The 19,150-nt window shown below is 38.0% G+C and overlaps 1 protein-coding gene across 5 annotated transcripts in view; it reads right to left on the bottom strand.

The window, feature by feature from the left end:
- The window catches only part of ELF1 (E74 like ETS transcription factor 1), a 106,405-nt gene that overhangs the window by 14,765 nt on the left and 72,490 nt on the right, over positions 1 to 19,150 (bottom strand). For 4 of the 5 annotated variants that reach the window (XM_082602450.1, XM_082602449.1, XM_082602451.1 and 1 more), the window contains exons 3-5: positions 17,299 to 17,479; positions 4,467 to 4,574; positions 2,745 to 2,912 (exon numbers count right to left, since the gene is read on the bottom strand). In XM_082602450.1, coding sequence (XP_082458576.1) covers positions 2,745 to 2,912; positions 4,467 to 4,574; positions 17,299 to 17,479 — 457 coding nt within the window. The remainder of the gene's footprint in view (positions 1 to 2,744; positions 2,913 to 4,466; positions 4,575 to 17,298; positions 17,480 to 19,150) is intronic. The other variant, XM_082602453.1, reaches the window with a different exon arrangement.

Below are 19,150 nucleotides of genomic sequence, written 5' to 3'. Positions count from 1 at the left end.
ATATAATTGACATATTGTGTAAGTTTAAAGGGTACAACATGATGATTTGATATACTTATATATTGCAAAATGATTACCACAGTAGGGTTTGTTAACATATCCATCACTTCACAAAGTAATCACTTCTTTTCTGAGAACACTTAAGATCTGTTCTCTTAGAAATTTCCATAGTCACCATGCTTGTACATTAGTCCCCAGAACTTACTCATCATATAAATGGAAGTTTGTACCCTTTGACTGACATCTCCCCATTTCCTCCACCCCGTAACAAACACCATTCTTCTCTCTGTTTCTATGAGTGTGGCTCTTTCAGACTCCACATAAAATGATAGCATAGGGCTTCCCTGGTGGCACAGTGGTTGAGAGTCCGCCTGCCGATGCAGAGGACATAGGTTCGTACCCCGGTCCGGGAAGATCCCACATGCCGCGGAGCGGCTGGGCCCGTGAGCCATGGCGCTGGGCCTGCACGTCCGGAGCCTGTGCTCCGCAATGGGAGAGGCCACGGCAGTGAGAGGCCCGCGTACCGCAAAAAAAAAAAAAAAAAAGATAGCATACAGTATTTGTCTTTCTGACTTATTTCACTTAGCAGAAAGTCCTCAAGGTCTGTCCATGCTGTCACAAATGGCAGGATTTCCCTCTTTCTCACGGCTGAATTATATTCCATTCTGTGTATTTATATCTCACATCTTCTTTATCCATTCATCTGTGGATGAAGACTTGGTTGTTTCCAAATCTTGGCTCCTGTGAATAATGCCGCAGAGAATATGGGAGCGCAAGTATCTCTTTAACATCCTGTTTTCACTTCCTTTGGATCTATACCTACGAAGTGGGATTGCTGAGTCATACGGTATTTCTAGTTTTAATTTTTTGCGGAACCTCCATACTGTTTTCTACAGTGGCTGTACCAATTTAAATTTCTACCAACAGTGCAGAAAGAGTCCCTTTTCTCCATATCTTTACCAACACTCTATCTCTTGTCTTTTCTATCACTTTTTCTAGCCATTCTATAGGTGTGAGGTGGTATCTTACTGTGGTTTTGATTACACTGCCCTGACGATTAGTGATACTGAGCATCTTTTCAGGTACCTGCTGGCTGTTTGTGTGTCTCCTTTAGAAAAACGTCTATTCAGGTCCTCTGCACATCCTTTAGTTGGATTTTTTTTCACTATGGAGTTATACGAGTTGCTTATATATTTTGGATATTAACCCCTCATCCGATATATGATTTACAAATATTTTCTCCCATTCTGTAAGTTGCATTTTCATGTTGTTGATTGTTTCTTTTGCTGTGAAGAGTCTTATAGTTTATTGCAGTCCCACTTATTAATTTTTGCTTCTGTTGCTTGCACTTTTGGTGACATATCCAAAAAATTGTTGCCAAGTCAGGTTCTGTTACTCCATCTTGACTAGAAGAGGAAGTTTCACCTGGTATTTTTTAATAGTCTCATTCTTTGACAATGTTTTTTATTCCCTTGCATTAATAATTACAATCATATTCATTGAAAGTTTCTATTTGATAATCCTATTATCTGAGGTTCTTAGTGAACTAACCTTAGGGTTTTCTATGTCTGCTGCTTCTCATACAGGAAGTATCTTTCTTATGCATTCTGTGATACTGAAATGTGAGTTCACCTTCAACAGGGTTTTATTTGAAGAAATACTGTGTAGCCTGGATTAAACGTATGACGTGCCAAAGCAATTTTACAAGAGCTTCGCCTGGTGCCCAAAGTTACTGCCAGCCAGGGGCCGTTGTTATGTTAATTACTTGGCTGGAAATTCCTAAAGTCAGTAACAGTTTAAAATCTAATCATAAACCTAAGTTAAGACAAACCTAGGATTATGAATTCTCAAAGGAAAAATTTTTCCACCCAGCTGAGAAATACCAGCTTCTTAACGTCTGTCTGTGCCAAAGGGTGGACTGTTTTTCCCCTTAGGGTATAGCTAAGGGATCCCAATTATATGCTGAGGTCTCTGTCTAATACCCCATCTTGCATTGGACCAAGACTTAAGCATCTGCCTCTACATGGGCAATAAAACCAAGCCCCTTGGACATCCAGACTGACATGTCCTTCTCAGCCCTCAGAGCTGTTGCAGTGTCAGCTCACTCTTATTTTCCCTCTGTATTTTTGGCTCTTGGAATTTCCCTTACTTTCATGTGAAGTTAGGTTATGTGGTGGCTGGTGATGCCATCAACCAAGATATTAAACTCAAAATATCAAACAAGCTGGAGTAGAATCAAAAGGCAATGAAATGGGAAGAATGTCAGTGTTAGAATGTAAGTATGGTCCTAATTTGTGAAAACTTTAAAATTCCCTCTAACACATTCTAACATTTCCCTCTTCAATTACTTACCTGCTGATTTCCAACTTGTATTCTTCCCACTGGAATCTTATATTGGAATCTATGCTGGTGGTTTTCAAACTATGTTCTGCGGGAGGAAACTGATCTCAGCCCTTACCCCTGATCTCTTTCTGAGCTTGGATAAAAGAGTTTAGATAAAAGATTGAGGCTTTAGAAAGTTGGAAAATCCCTTTTCTGTGAGATAGACCAAGTATTTTAAATGTATAAAAAAGTATAAAATAATTCTTTAAAAATGAATCTAATACGAAGAAATAACTCTGTTTCGTACCTTCAATTTTTTCTCACATAAGTTTTAATTGGGGTAGAAATATCCTTGAATAGAAGTTATATTTAGATTCCACATCAAGAGTTGACTGTTTTCCCTTAACAAATTAACCACCCACCTTTCTTTCTCTTAGGTTGTTCTGGTGATGAGCGTCCTGGTGAGTGTGCATATGTCTCTTGAACGTGCTGAGTTTCCATCACTTCAGGAATCCCATCTAATGTGACGGATACATGGGTGATTGGGGCAACAACAATGTCATCTTCAGATGAACTAAATATATTATTATCTAATGGAAATAAAATCAACTAATTGTAATCAACTTTGTATTATAAATCAAAATAATTTCATAAAATATTTCCTGTTTCTTTGAAGATTAAAATAGAAATAAGATTTTGAAATCTAGTCCCTGCTTTTTATTTCCTCTGCCCTAAGTCAAGTACCCTGAGGCAGTCCAGGCTTGACGGGACTATTCAACGCCTCCCTTACCTGACTTTCCTATCCCCAGTCTATCTTGTCTCTCTTCTCCATTCTTCACATTGCCGCTAAAGTTTTTCTTTAAAACCTAAGTCTGGCCTGACCATATTATTCTTCTCTATAAAAACTTTACATCCTGAAAATCAGAAAGAAAAATAAAATTGACATATCTTCCCATAGTTTACAGGGGAAAAAAGATAGGAACAACCCAAACTCCATAGCATGCCATTCTGAGCTTCCACAATCTACAAACCATTATGAAGCTTATACTTCAGCTATACCAAAGCATTTTAAATCTCAAACATTTCATTGTTTTTTTTTTACAGGTCTGTGTCTTTCATTCAATCCCCTCCGCCTACGTTGAACGCCCCTTCCTGTCTCCGCCACCCATGAAAAGCTTATTTTGTTACTAATCGCCCAGGTCAAAACACTGCCTCCATAAAGCCTGTCTCTGGTGTTTTCAGCTAGAGAAATCTCTCCTTCCAGAACACCCCGCTATCCCTCTCATGGCCTTTATTTTTGGCTTTTACAGTTATTTACGTAAACAACTATCTTCAAAAGAAAACTGTCAGCTTGAGGAAAGAAACAAGACCTGTTCATTTTTATAACATGTATTGCCTGATACATTGCTGTGCATATAGAAAATATTCAATAAACATCTTAAATTGATTTAATAATAATTAATTTTATGAGTTTGGCTACGTCCAAAGGAGAACATGGATTTAAAAGCAGATCAATAAATGTGGCAGTGAATTTTATGCCATCAAGTCTCAGAAAATATTTCAATGGATTTTTGCCTATTCACTGATGAATACTGACTAAAGATCAATAAAGATCAATTTTTATTGATCAATAAAGATCAATATTGACTAAAGATCACTAAATTATCATAGTTTGGGCCCTAAATACTTCACCAATGAGGCTAAGAAGAAATTCTGCATAATCTGCTATTTGACAACTAAATTACTTTTTTATCCTTAATGTCCTCACTCCCCAAATTAAAAAAAAAAATCTTGTTTAACTGAACACTTTAGCAAAGGTGGCTCAACTAGTACTGTACCCTAAGATGCACTTGGGACCAAAAAAATATAAAACATGGTCTCTGGTCTCTTGATATTTACCATCTGAGAGAGAGATGGAAGAAGAGCTTTTCAAAGCATATAAACATGGTCCTACTATAGCACAGGGAGTTATATTCAATATCTTATGATAAACCATAATGGAAAAGAATACAAAAAAGAATGTATACATATGTATTACGGAATCACTTTGCTGTACAGCAAAAATTAACACAATATTGTAAATCAACTATACATCAAAAAAAAAAAAAGCATATAAACATGAACAGTCCTAACACAACACTCACTGATGCGCTTTTCGTCCAGCATAGGGCCAGGAGAATCCATATTGAGGAGTGCTTCAGCAGCCTCGATAGTTTCAATTGTTTCATCCCCATTATGACAGGAAGCTTCAACTACAATACATTTAAAGAGAAAACAGAATTAGCTACAAGACATTTGTTCTTCTAAAAAGCACAGATTCAGGAATTCCCTGGTGGTCCAGTGGCTGGGACTCAGCACTTTCACTGCCAGGGGCCCAGGTTCAATCCCTGGTCGGGGACCTAAGATCCCATAAGCCGTGCGGTGTGGCCTAAGTAAATAAATAAATACATAAATAAATTAATGAATTAAAAAGCATAGATTCTCATCTCTTGAACCAGGATACATCACTTAATACTCTGGTTGATAACAACAGTTTGTCTCAACATATAAAATCTATACTGAAAATGACTATATTTCTCACTTAAAACTTTGCAAGATGCGGGGGTTTTATTAAAAATAACAACAACAAAAACCTCTGCAAGACACTGGGAGGTTAAAAAAGTAAGCAAAATAGAACTCATACTCTAGGAGGAAAACACCAGTCATTTCTGATAATTCTTGTATTTACATGAATAGTAAACTAAGATGTCACTGGGCAGGTCGTGCTGTTTCTGTTGACTCCATACTTTAAAATGACTGGGTTGATAGTTTTAGGTCCCTTTCAGCTCTAACATTGATTTCAATACTCTTAGTTCACTCATAGGAACGAATATGAGTCTCTGTTAATTTCTGAATCTTCTTCCATTCTTCTATAATTAGTGAATTGCCACCATCACCAAAAGTTTTAGTCATAGTCACATTATTAGAATCTAAACACTCTGATAATTATAGTATTCTGGTACCTTTCTTCTCTAATGTGTAACATAGAACACTAATTTCCCTACTGTGAACTGTGCCTAGTCCAAGGGTTTTTTTTTATGTTCTTTAAAAATATTAAAATACAAATGAAAATTAATCCAAGTACATGCTAGACACTAGACACTTCTCTGCATCCCAGAGAGGTGTCCGAAATAGCTGCACAGCAAATTCCTTGAATGGCTTTTAGCCCCTCAGTTCTAGGATCAGCACCAAGAAACTAAATAAAGAGCTACCAATGTTCTCTTTTCATGGATAAATTCAAGTTTCCTGAATGTGGTATTTATCATCTATAATCCCTTGTATTTACCTGCTATATTTTCCTTTCAATATTGACAAAATTAAACATGTTATTTTTAAAAGTCTGGAAAAAAAAATATATATATATATAAAATAATGGTTTTCAGATTCAGGGTTGGACTGACAGTTTATAACTCAATGAATATAAGCCTTTTAATTTTACAAAACATTAGAAAGTAAATATAAACGTAGTACTTAAAGCAAAAGTTCTTTTTCTCAATCAAATGAATGAAATGATCATTTATACACCTCTCCCTATTCCTATTCAATCCAGAGAAGCAACAAAATCATTTTCCTCTTCATTATTAAGATTATAACCAGATTTCCAAGAAATCTGTAGTTCTTTGAAATTTACCTTAACTTTCCATTAGAATATTATAACATTTATTATCCTAAATATTTCCTAAACAGTTCACACTCTCTTTTAGACTGAAGATTTCCAAGAATCTACAAAATTCTTCATTGATTCCAAATCCCCAGCTGGCAAAAATATTGAATGACTATCACTCTTAAGTAACTGTACAAGGAAATGTGGAAGATACAATAGTATAGGACATGACCTTTTTCCTTATCTATTGGTAACAGATACTTAGATACTGTCTAAGAAAATAACAAAGTGATCAGTTTTATGGCATAGAGCAGACTGACTACAGGCACTGTACATCATTATAAGTTAGGAAGCCTTCCTGAAGAGATGGGTTTAGGCTGAGTCATTTAAGATAGCTAGGATTTAAATACTTTGAGAGGAAGAGAGAGAAATTAAAGCAAGAATAATAGTAGAAGGGCATGAGAAGAAGTATTATGCATTTAAAGAAAATGAGATAATTAGTCTATACCATTAGAAAGCAAAATGTGTAATAGCTAAATATTATTATAATAACATCATATTAAGTAATTTGCTTTACAAATTGACTAATGTGGCTGACTGCGTCCCCAAGGGAGGAATCCCACAATAGGAATGGAAGGCATGGACTGCTGAAGGAGCAGAGACTAGAGACAATTCCTGAATGATGCTTTCAAAGAAGTTCTGGATCTTGGATTATATACTAGTCAGCTCCTCTCAATTAGGAAAAACTCCCAACAAAGCACATTTTCTCCCATAAAATACCGGCTAACACTGGAAGTCCCTACAACCTGCCAAGCCAGAAGAGAACCTCCTTCTTCCAGATATGAAAGATGTATCTGCAGAATTCCAACCTTCTGGGCTCCATTCCCTCAGCTAATATCTTTGAACCCAAATATCTATAGGTCACAGGGAGGACAAGGAACAAGAAGACAGCCAACATAAAAAGAGGCAAGGATTTTAATCTAGGCTGAATTTCTCTAACAGCACTTTAACCCTTATGGAGTCTTCCTCTTTTAAAGGCTTTAAGCTTTTCCTCTTAAGGCCAGTGCTCACATTTCTGAGTTACTACAAAAAAGCACTCTAGAGCACCTGAATAGGTTTTTGACTAGTTTTTAATTCTAAAAGTAGGTGTCCTTTTCATTTTCATACCAAGATACACAAAACTTCATTAGGAGATTCACAGTCTTTGTTAGGAAACTACTTCCCCTAATTATAATGAAAAGTAAATCAATTAAATTTTAATTATACATTCTATCAAAAACAAGTGCTTAACTGACAAAGGATTAATCTCCAAAATTTACAAGCAACTCATGCAGCTCAATATCAAAAAACCAAACAGGGCTTCCCTGGTGGCGCAGTGGTTGAGAGCTGATGCAGGGGACGCGGGTTCGTGCCCTGGTCCGGGAAGATCCCACATGCCGCGGAGCGGCTGGGCCCGTGAGCCATGGCCGTGTCCAGAGCCTGCGTGTCCAGAGCCTGTGCTCCACAACGGGAGAGGCCACAACAGTGAGAGGCCTGTGTACCACCCCCCCAAAAAAAAATGTATAAACAATAAATGCTGGAGAGGTTGTGGAGAAAAGTGAACCCTCCTGCAATGTTGGTGGGAATGTAAATTGATACCGCCACTATGGAGAACAGTATGGAGGTTCCTTAAAAAACTACAAATAGAACTACCATACGACCCAGCAATCCCACTACTGGGCATATACCCTGAGAAAACCATAATTCAAAAAGAGTCATGGCAAATGGATAAAGAAGATGTGGTAAATATATACAATGGAATGCTACTCAGCCATAAAAAGGAACAAAAATTGGGTCATTTGTAGAGACGTGGATGGATCTGGAGACTGTCATACAGAGTGAAGTAAGTCAGAAAGAGAAAAACAAATATCGTATATTAACGCATATATGTGGAACCTAGAAAAATGGTACAGATGAACTGGTTTGCAGGGCAGATATTGAGACACAGATGTAGAGAACAAACGTATGGACACCAAGCGGGGAAAGCGGCAGGGGGGTGGTGGTGGTGGTGTGATGAATTGGGGGATTGGGATTGACAAGTAAACACTGATGTGTATAAAATATATGACTAATAAGAACCTGCTGTATAAAAAAATAAATAAAATTAAATTAAAAAAAAAGAGTCATGTACCACAATGTTCATTGCAGCTCTATTTACAATACCCAGGACATGGAAGCAACCTAAGTGTCCATCAACAGATGAATGGATAAAGAAGATGTGGCACATATATACAATGGAGTATTACTCAGCCATAAAAAGAAATGAAATTGAGTTATTTGTAGTGAGGTGGATGGACCTAGAGTCTGTCATACAGAGTGAAGTAAGTCAGAAAGAGAAAAACAAATACCTTATGCTAACACATACATATGGAATCTAAAAAAAAAAAAAAGGTCATGAAGAACCTAGGGCAAGACGGGAATAAAGATGCAGACCTACTAGAGAAGGGACTTGAGGACACGGGGAAGAGGAAGGGGAAGCTGTGACAAAGTGAGAGAGTGGCATGGACATATATACACTACCAAATGTAAAATAGATAGCTAGCGGGAAGCAGTCGCATAGCACAAGGAGATCAGCTCAGTGCTTTAGGACCAGCTATAAGGGTGGGAGGGAGGGAGACGCAAGATGGGAGAGATACGGGGATACATGTATATGTACAACTGATTCACTTTTTTATAAAGCAGAAACTAACACACCATTGTAAAGCAATTATACTCCAATAAAAACGTTAAAAGAATTTTAAAAAAACAAGTGCTTAAAAGTCCAATTCCTCCATAATAGTTAAAACCAGAAAAGATAAATACTTCAAAAAGTCTAGCAAAATGATTAAAATAAGGCATTGTAACACTTGCTCTTTAAAAACTTAAGCCTCCTATTTAAAATCTTGTAGATTTAAGGCATAGTAGAAAAGCATACTGCAGGACTTCCCTGGTGGCGCAGTGGTTGAGAATCTGCCTGCCAATGGAGGACACACGGGTTTGAGCCCTGGTCCAGGAAGAGCTCACATGCCCCAGAGCAACTAAGCCTGTGCGCCACAACTACTGAGCCTGTGCTCTAGAGCCCGTGAGCCACAACTACTGAGCCCGCATACCACAACTACTGAAGCCTGCGCGCCTAGAGCCCACGCTCTGCAACAAGAGAAGCCAACGCAATGAGAAGTCCGCGCATGGCAACGAAGAGTAGCCCCCACTCACTGCAACTAGAGAAAGCCCGTGCACAGCAATGAAGACCCAACAACGAAGACCCAATGCAGCCAAAAATAAATAAATAAATAAATAATTTTTTCTTTTAAAAAAGAAGAAAAGCATATTGCTCCTCTGTCAAGGCTTTGAAATTCTATGAATTGAAGAAAATATCCTCCTAAAACTAAATTTTTGAAAAAATCAGGCAAGTAAGGCACAGATAACTCCATAATTAATTACCATCTTCTAAACATTTATATAACTCTAAATGTTCATTTATATAAATAAGTTTTATAAATATTTTAAAGTCTACTGGGTTGATGAAAATGATAAAGTTAGTATGTATAACTATTCAGTTGCCTATCAATTAAGAAAATACAATGAGAATTTCAAATCACTTCTTTGTCAAGCTTTGTATAATGAAAAATTTCAAACATATACAAACACATAGGAAATCATATTTATAATGAACTGAATGTATCAAGGGCCCAGCTTCAATACTTAACAGTCAATCTTCCTTAATCTATACTCCCTGGCCCAACACAGATACGGGATTATTTCAAAGTGAACCCCAGAGAGCCTATCATTCAATTGTAAATATTACAGTATATAGACAATACCATGATCACATCTTTTAAAAATCACTCTCTTTAAATCAGATATCCAATTAATATTGAAATTTCTGTCTCAGATTTTTTTAAATCTGAAAAAGTTGGTTTGTTAACCAGATTTCAAACAAAGTTCATGCATTACATTTGGTGGCACGTCCCTTCCTTAGTATTTGGGTTTTTTCCATTTTTGTTGTTTATCTTAGGAGAAACGGCATCATCTGTTTGTAGTTTCCCACATTCTAAATTTTGCTGGTTATATATCTGTGGTGTCACTTACCAAATCCCTCCCCCTGTGTATTTCCTGTAAACTGGTAGTTACATCTAGAAGATTGGTTCGATTTGCATTCAATTCTTTGGCAAGAATACTTCAAAGGTGATGCTGTGTGATTCACTGGGCCTTTTGAAGGTAGGTAGATCTTCCTTCAGTACTGCGAGGATTGAGAAGCAGGTTCAGGTGTTACCAGCCTGATCTATCCAGCATAAAATTCTCCATCAGCCTTTTACCTAATGGCTTTAGAAGTTACTGATGATAGTTACCTAGATGCACTATTTCATTAGGGATTTCAAAATGGTTATAATTCTAACCTTATCATTCCTCTAGCATTTATCAGCTAGAATTCTCTATAAGGAAGAACTTTGTCATAAACTATCTGGTTACCCTGAGCCATGGTTCACACAATAAGGGCAAATTAAACACTTGGTTCTTTTTCCGTTATTTACTGATTTTCAGAATAATAAATGGGATCTTTCAAAAGTGACCACAGGGACTTCCCTGGTAGTCCAGGGGTTACAACGCTATGCTCCCAGTGCAGGGGGCCGAGGTTCAACCCCTGGTCGGGGAACTAGATCCTGCATGCCCCAACTAAGAGCCCGCATGCCACAAATAAAGATCCCGCATGCTACAACTAAAAGATCCTTCGTACCGCAACTAAGACCCGGCGCAGCCAAATAAATAAATAAGTAAATAAGTATTTAAGAAAAAAAAAGTGACCACTAAGTTTGAAAGATTTTTATTAGCTTTTGGTTTTATCTATTATAAAATCTATTTATTTTATTTATTTTTGGCTGTGTTGGGTCTTCATTGCTGGGCGCGGGCTTTCTCTAGTTGTGGAGAGCAGGGGCTACTTGTTGCTGTGGTGTGCGGGCTTCTCATTGCTGTGGCTTCTCTTGCTGCGGAGCACGGGCTCTAGGCACGTGGGTTTCAGTAGTTGCAGCATGCGGGCTCAGTAGTTGTGGCTCACGGGCTCTAGAGCACAGGCTCAGTAGTTGTGGCACACAGGCTTAGGTGCTCCGCGGCATGTGGGATCTTCCCAGACCAGCGCTCGAACCCGTGTCTCCTGCATTGGCAGGCGGATTCTTAACCACCGTGCCACCAGGGAAACCCATATCTTTCTATTTTTAAATGTAAGCAAACACATACATATCATTTATATTCTTTCCCCTATCTTAAATAATAGGTAACCATTCATGCTGTACTGACCCTTGCTTTTTAAACTTCATATACACTAGAAATCATTCCACAACTACATATAGAAATCATGCTACCTTCTGAATTTCAAAAACGTAAGGCAAGTTAAATGTGGTTAATATCAGTAATCTAATTTGTAAAACTTTGTTTATTCCACTTAGCTTCAGTGCTTAGGTCAGGAAATACAAAATAAATTGGTGGCTCCTACGTGAAACAGGAATGAAAACCAAAAAAAAGTACAACTAAGCTTTTAAAAATATAAAGAAAATGTTTGCCCTTCATTAAATGGATTACAAAAATTTCTTGTAAGCAACAATAAAACCCATAAGCCTTTTTTCCTTCCAATTTTATTGAGATTATAACTGACATACAGCATTGTGTAAGTTTAAGGTGTACAGCATGATCTGACTTATGTACATCGTGAAATGATTATCACAATAAGTTTAGTGAACACCCATCATCTCATAGATACAAAATTAAAGAAACACAAAAAAATTTTTCTTGTGATAAGAACTGAGGAATTACTCTTTTAACAACTTTTATATATAACATATAGCAGTGTTAATTATATTTATCATATTGTACATTATATCCCTAGTACTTTTTTATCTTCTAACTGGATGTTTGTACCTTTTGACCACCTTGGTCCAATTCCCATTCCCCCCACCCCTGCCTCTGGTAACCACAAATCTGATCTCATTTTCTATGAGTCTGTTTATTTGTTTTCGAAGTACACCTGACCTACACCACTGTTAGTTCCTCAACATAGTGATGTGGTATTGCTATACATATCAAAATGATCACCACAATATGTCTAGTTAAGACACATCATCCTACAAAGATATTACCTAGTTATTTACTGTATTCTCCACACTGTATATAGCAATATACATATTAAGTTGTTGATCACTTAATTTCAAACGCATTTTAACCCTGCATTTTTACTCCCCAACTCCACATTTACTATTTCTGACATCATGTTTTACGTCTTTCTGTTTTGTGTATCCCTTAACTACTCATTGTGAATACAGATGGTTTTATGATGTTTGTCTTTTAACCTTCCTACTAGCTTTATACATGGCTGATTTACTCCCTTTACCGTATATTTGCCTTTACCAATGAGATTTTTCCTTTCATAATTTTCATATTTCTTGTTGTGACCTTTTTTGGTTAGAGAAATCCCTTTATCATTTCTTGTAAAGCTGGTTTGTTGGTGCTGAACTCTTTTAACTTTTGCTTGTCTGTAAAACTTGATCTCTCCATCAAACCTGAATGAAAGCCTTGCTGGGTAGAGCATTCTTGGTTGTAGGTTCTCCCCTTTCACCACTTTAAATATATTGAGCCACTCCCTTCTGGCCTGCAGAGTTTCTGCTAAAAAGTCAGCTCATAGCCTTATGGGAGTTCCTTTGTATGTAACTTGTTGCTTTTCCCTTGCTGCTTTTAAAATTCTCTCTTTAATTTCTGCCACTTTAATTACAATGTGTCTTGTTGTGGTCCTCTTTGGGTTGATCCTGTTTGGGACTCTCTGTGCTTCCTGGACATGGATGTCTGTGTCCTTTCCCAGGTCAGGAAAGTTTTCAGCTATTATGTATTCAAACATGTTCTCTGCCCCTTTCTCTGTCTCTTCTCCTCTGGAACCCCTATAATGCAAATACTAGCACGCTTGATGTTGTCTGAGAGGTCTCTTAAACTGTCTCATTTCTTTCTATAATTTTTTCCTTTTTCTGTTCAACTTCAGTGATTTCCACTACTCTTTTTTTTTTTTTTTTTTTTTTTTTTCTTTTTGCGGTATGCGGGCCTCTCACTGTTGTGGCCTCTCCCGTTGCGGAGCACAGGCTCCGGATGCGCAAGCCCAGCGGCCATGGCTCACGGGCCCAGCCGCTCCGCGGCATATGGGATCCTCCCAGACCGGGGCACGAACCCGTATCCCCTGCATCGGCAGGCGGACTCTCAACCACTGCGCCACCAGGGAGGCCCTCCACTACTCTTGACTCCCAGCTCACTGATCTGTTCCTCTGTCATTTAGTCTACTGTTAATTCCTTCCAGTGTATTTTTCATTTCAGTTACTGTACTCTTCATCTGTTTGGTTGTTCTTTACATTTTCTAACTCTTTATTAAAAACTTCTAACTTCTTGCTCTGTGCACCCATTCTTCACAGTTCCTTGAACATGTTTACGATCATCATCTTGAACTCTTTATAGGGCAGGCTGCCTATCTCCACTTAGTTCTTCTGGGGTTTTACCTTTTTCCTTCATTTGGGAGATATTCCTCTGTCACTTCATTTTATTTAACTTGCTCTTTTTATTTCTATGTATTTGGTAGGTTGGTTACATTTCCCGACCTTGGAGAAGTGGTCTTCTGTAGGTGCCGTCCTATGCACCCCAGCAGTGGTCTCCCCTCTGGTCACCAGAGCTACGTGTTCTGGGGTACTCCCTAGTGGACTGCGTGGGTCCTTCTGTTGTGATAGGCTAACTATTGTGGATGGTCTGGTAGGTGTGGCTGGCCTGTGGTCCAGTTGTTTGCCAGGTCCTGCCTTGCGCAGAGGCTGCCAGGGACCCCAGGTGGTCCCAGGGCTAGTGCTGGCTGACAAGTGCGCAGAGCCAGGTTCTAGATTGGGTAGTTGTGGGGCTCAGGATCCCAAGATCTAGTGTCAGCCTGCTGGTGGGCAGGGCCAGTTCCTGACACGGCTAGCCGTGGGGTCCAGGGTGTCCAAAAGCTGCTGTTGGCCCACCTGTGAGTGGGGCTGGATCCCGGATAGCTGGCTGAGGGGTCCAAAGGGGTCCATCTCCTTTAATAATTTCAATTTTAGACTCAAGACTGGTAATGGAAGGATCTCCACATAGATAAAGCTCATAGTCAAATGCTTTTCATAAATTTTTAATAGCACAGCCTTGTTTCAAAGGAAATGTTATATAAAACCCCAACATATAAACAGATAAAAATAGTATTTTATCATTATACATTTTAAAGGTTAAAATTTATATCAAACTTGATATGAGATAAATAAATGATAAAAATGAAAGTGTTTGGGCTTCCCTGGTGGTGCAGTGGTTGGGAGTCCGCCTGCCGATGCAGGGGACACGGGTTCGTGCCCCGGTCCGGGAGGATCCCACATGCCGCGGAGCAGCTGAGCCCGTGAGCCATGGCTGCAGGGGCTGCGCATCCGGAGCCTGTGCTCCGCAACGGGAGAGCAGTGAGAGGCCCGCGTACCACAAAAAAAAAAAAAAAAAAAAAATGAAAGTGTTCTGATGAACATGAAAATTTGAAATCAGGGGTTATCGATGACAGCTGCCATCTAATATAACTCTCAAGTCCATAAAAATAGTTTGATCTTTTTATTTAAAATTTTAAACAGAATCAAAATTATAGGACACAGTATAATGAATTCTCACATATCCATTCTCAGCATCAATCATTATCAAAACATAATCCATCTTTTTTCATCCATACTCCACTTACTGCTCAAGGTCCCCTCACACACACCCTGACCCCCAGGCTTACTCTGAAGGAATCCATGACACTGTATTTTATCTCTAAGTATTTGAGCATATGTATCTAAAAGATAAAGAATCTAACACAATGCTGTTATCATGTCTAAAAATGTTAAAAATATTTCTTATAATCTGAAGTGCTACCTAGGTCTCATAATTAGTTTATAAACTGTCCTATCCCCATCACCATCTTCCCTGTAGTTTCTCAAAAGCGCAGTACTCTCCCCTCCCCCACTCTGGACTAAGGAGGGCTATAAGATCCTTTCATTTCTCATGACATGACTCGAACAAGTACAGAAGAGTTAAACAAAGGTTTGGGTTGGAAGTTAAGAAAGGCAAGAAAGAAGAAACACACAAATAGCAAATCTGATTTTCAAGATGTGGCTTATTTTCTGGATCCATTCCATACCAGTTCTGTTTTCCAGGAAGGAAGGAGCTTGTCTGCATCATGTCATCAGCTATCTTCAAGTCTAAGCCCAAGAGAGTGAAGCACTGGAAGGAAGAAATAATTCCTTCTCCTAAAGATCCAAGATCTGCTTTCCTAGTCTCCATTTCTTCTTTGAGGACCAATATCTTCCTTGGTGACTAAAACCAGGAATAAACACTCCTTCAGGGGAGACCCTGGTTCCCAACCCACAAAGCGTGTAGCCTTACCCTAAGGCATCAAGAAAGTAGGTCAGAACACACTGTGGCGAAAACCCCATTAGCTACACAACACACACATGCATAGTGGTGGTTATTCTGTTATACAAAACATGAAGTACACAGTCAGTGATGAGTTGAAACCTCTAATATGATTAATCCAACTGTCTTATTGATAAGCGAGAAACAAGTATAGATTTATCAAAAACTTTCATTGGGTTGCTCTGAACAAAAATGTGAATATATGAGAACATGCTTTGTAAAAAATAAGAGGACAGCTAGTGGGAAGCAGCCGCATAGCACAGGGAGATCAGCTCGGTGCTTTGTGACCGCCTGGAGGGGTGGGATAGGGAGGGTGGGAGGGAGACGCAAAAGGGAGGGGATATGGGAACATATGTATATGTATAACTGATTAAATTTGTTATAAAGCAAAAAAAAAAAATAAGAGGACAGTACAAAAACTAAGTGTTGTTCATCAACGTTATCAATGACTCAGTCACGGGGTGCATGACATAAGCAAGTCATTTAACCTCTCTAATTTAAGTTTTCTTTTTCTGCTGTGAGAATTAAATCCGTACTTTTTAAAAAAATCTACTATGTTAATATGATACAATGATAAGAAGACAATGCCATTTTGGAGGTATTTTTGCCCAAAATGGATTATCTCATTCCAATCATGAGAAAATATCACAGAAACAAAATTGAGGGGCATTGTACAGTGTCTGACCAGTACTCCTCAAAAGCATCAAGGTCATGAGAGACAAGGAAAGACAGAGGAACTGTCATAGACTGGAAGCGACTAGGAAAAATTACCAACTAATTGCAGTGTGAGATTCAAGATAGGATCCTGGAATAGAAAAAGGATGTTAGTGTGAAATGCGTGGAATAAAGTCCAGGTTTAGTTGATAATACTGTGACTGATGTTAATCTCTGGTTTTTAATTTAAGAATAAACATTCAGAGCTTCCCTGGTGGCGCAGTGGTTAAAAATCTGCCTGCCAGTGCAGGGGATACGGGTTCGAGCCCTGGTCTGGGAAGATCCCACATGCGGTGTAGCAACTGAGCCCATACGCCACAACTACTGAGGCTGCGTGCCACAACTACTGAAGCCTGCGCACCTAGAGCCTGTGCTCCGCAACAAGAGAAGCCCGCGCACCACAACGAAGAGTAGCCCCTACTCGTGAGAAAGCCAGCACGCAGCAACGAAGACCCAACGCGGCCATAAATAAATAAATAAATAAAACTTAAAAAAAAAAAAAAAGAAGAGTAAATATTCAAATAATCTTTGCTTCTAAGTAATTAACTTTCTCAAACACCTCCAACATCTCTGGCCAAGATATATGAATGTAAATGTATAAAATTACAAATGCATGCACCAGTTTCTAAAACTGATGGAAAAAAGCACCACCTCAACACTTACATTCAGTGTGAAATATCCTATTAGTTCTGACTGAACAAATCTTTAAACCTCGGCACCTTATCCTACATTTGGGTCATGGCCTCCTATTTTGCTTCCTGCGGCAGCAGTTACAAAAGGATATTCCTATCTTTTGCCCTGCAAACAACCTCTCATCGTTTTCAGGAGTACAGAGCTAGGCACACAAACAGTGCTCAGTGAAAACTTGGTGAACCGAGTTGGTTTGGTTCCTCTTACACACCTTCTATTTCGTCACGTTCATCTCTGTCTATTTAGGAAAGAAGCAGGAGGAGATAAGTGAGCACTACGAAGCACAGGCAGATGAGAAAGAAAACGTCATTTCCTTCTTCCCACAGGGCTCTAGCTTCCGCCGGTAACAGAGTTACTCAAAACCGAGTCAAGAACTTTTTATATCCCCCAAATCACAGGGCTAACCCACTGACTAAAACTATGCTGAAGGAAGGTGCTGTCAGAGGCTCACACACCTGTAAGGGTGATGTCGTCGTCATCCTCGTCGATGATTTCCTCTTCAGCGACATCCAAGGAGCTCTCAGTGATCATGTCATTGGGCTCCTCCACACAGGCTAGACCCGCATAGCTATTGAGAATATCAGCACCAGGAACGTGTTCCACAATGACGGCAGGAAAAATAGCTGGATCACCAAGCTGGGAGGGGTGAAGGAAAAAAATAATTAACAAAGTTTTGCTTTTGTTAAATACAACCCAAATTATTTTACACAATTTAGTTTTCACATCATCAGCTACTTGTATATTGACAAGCTTTCTAGGATACAGAGAATATATATCTACTAAGACCAAATAAAGCTTTCATTACCAATTTTGGGTCTTAACAGCCAAGTTTTCATTGGGAAATTCCATAAAAGTATGTTTTTAAAGCTCACTATATTAAAAAATCTAGTATCATTAATGCATAAGAAGTGGATACAAATGAAATGTACAATTAAATAAAATCTCAGCAAAAGTTTCTTTGACAGAAAAAAATCTGTGAGCTTAATAAATATTACACTGTCACTTGGCACACAGGCCGTGTTTAACAACTAACTGCTTTTGATTCAGTTGGGAAAATTAACTTTCACTTTCTATCTGGTTATAAGATCAGGGAAGTCGAGAACTGGAAGAACTCTAGTCTAGCCATCTCATTTTACAGATCAGGAAACTGAGGAAGAGAGGATTTTTAACAGCCTACTCAAAAATCAGTTAATTAGTCACGAAAAAGTTCAATGTTAAAAGTGAAAGCCAAATAAAAAAATGTTTTGAATGTACCTAAGTATACATGAATCATAATACTATATAATAAGGGCTAGCTATAAAAGAATTACTTTTTAAATATAGTAAAAATGCTGACATTTATTAACTTGTTTTATATTGCTCTACTTGTCATATGGTAAGGGTTCTGTTCATTTGTTACACTTTCATAGTAACATTTCTCTGCAAATCATCATCTCCTAAACCACTATTATACACTAAACAGTCTATTGATGAAAAAAAAATCGATTAAGACATCATTACATTTCTCTTTTACTTTAAAAATTTAAAAACTTCAGACTTTAAAAAGTTGTAAAAGTAGTACAAAGAATTCTCCTACAACCTTCATCCACATTCCCCAAATTTTAACCCTTAATCATGTCTATCATCCTCTTTCTATATTATCATTTCTATATCTATAGTTTTTCTGACTTATTTGAAAGTGGTAGACATATTGCTCCTTTAACCCTAAATATTTAAGTATATATTTTCTAAATATATGACCATTATCTTATACAAAGACAGCACAATTATCAAAACCAGGAAAGTAACATTGATACAGTCCTATTATTTAATCTATAGACCTTATTCAAATTTCTCCATCTCATTAATGTCTTTTTTTTTTTAATGGGAAAAAAAATTGAGATCAGGATCCTAAGTTTCATTTAGTAAATATCATGTTTCTTCATGACAACTCCTTTAATCTAGAACAATTTCTTCTCCTTTAATCTGGAGCAGTTTCTCAGTTTTTCTTTGTCTTTCATGATCTTGACACTTTGGAAGAATACAGGCCATTTCTTCCATAAAATGTCCCCCAATTTGGGTTTTTGTGATATTAACTCATCATTAGATTCAGTCTGCATTTTTGGCTAGAATAAAAAAAAGTAATCTTGTGTCCTTTCAAATACATCTTATCAGGAGGTCAAAAAAACCTTTTTGTCCCATTACTAGTGATATTAACTTTGATCATTCAGTTAGGGTGGGGTCTACCAGGCTTCTCTACCATAAAGTTACTATTTTTCCTTTCGTAATTAATAAGTATCTTATGGGAAGATAGCTCATGTAAATATC

The sequence above is a fragment of the Mesoplodon mirus genome (assembly GCF_964341445.2).
Source record: "Mesoplodon mirus genome assembly, chromosome: 17".
Taxonomy (NCBI): domain Eukaryota; kingdom Metazoa; phylum Chordata; class Mammalia; order Artiodactyla; family Ziphiidae; genus Mesoplodon; species Mesoplodon mirus.
Note: the sequence above shows the minus strand (reverse complement) of the source record. Positions and strands in the feature narration are given on the sequence as shown.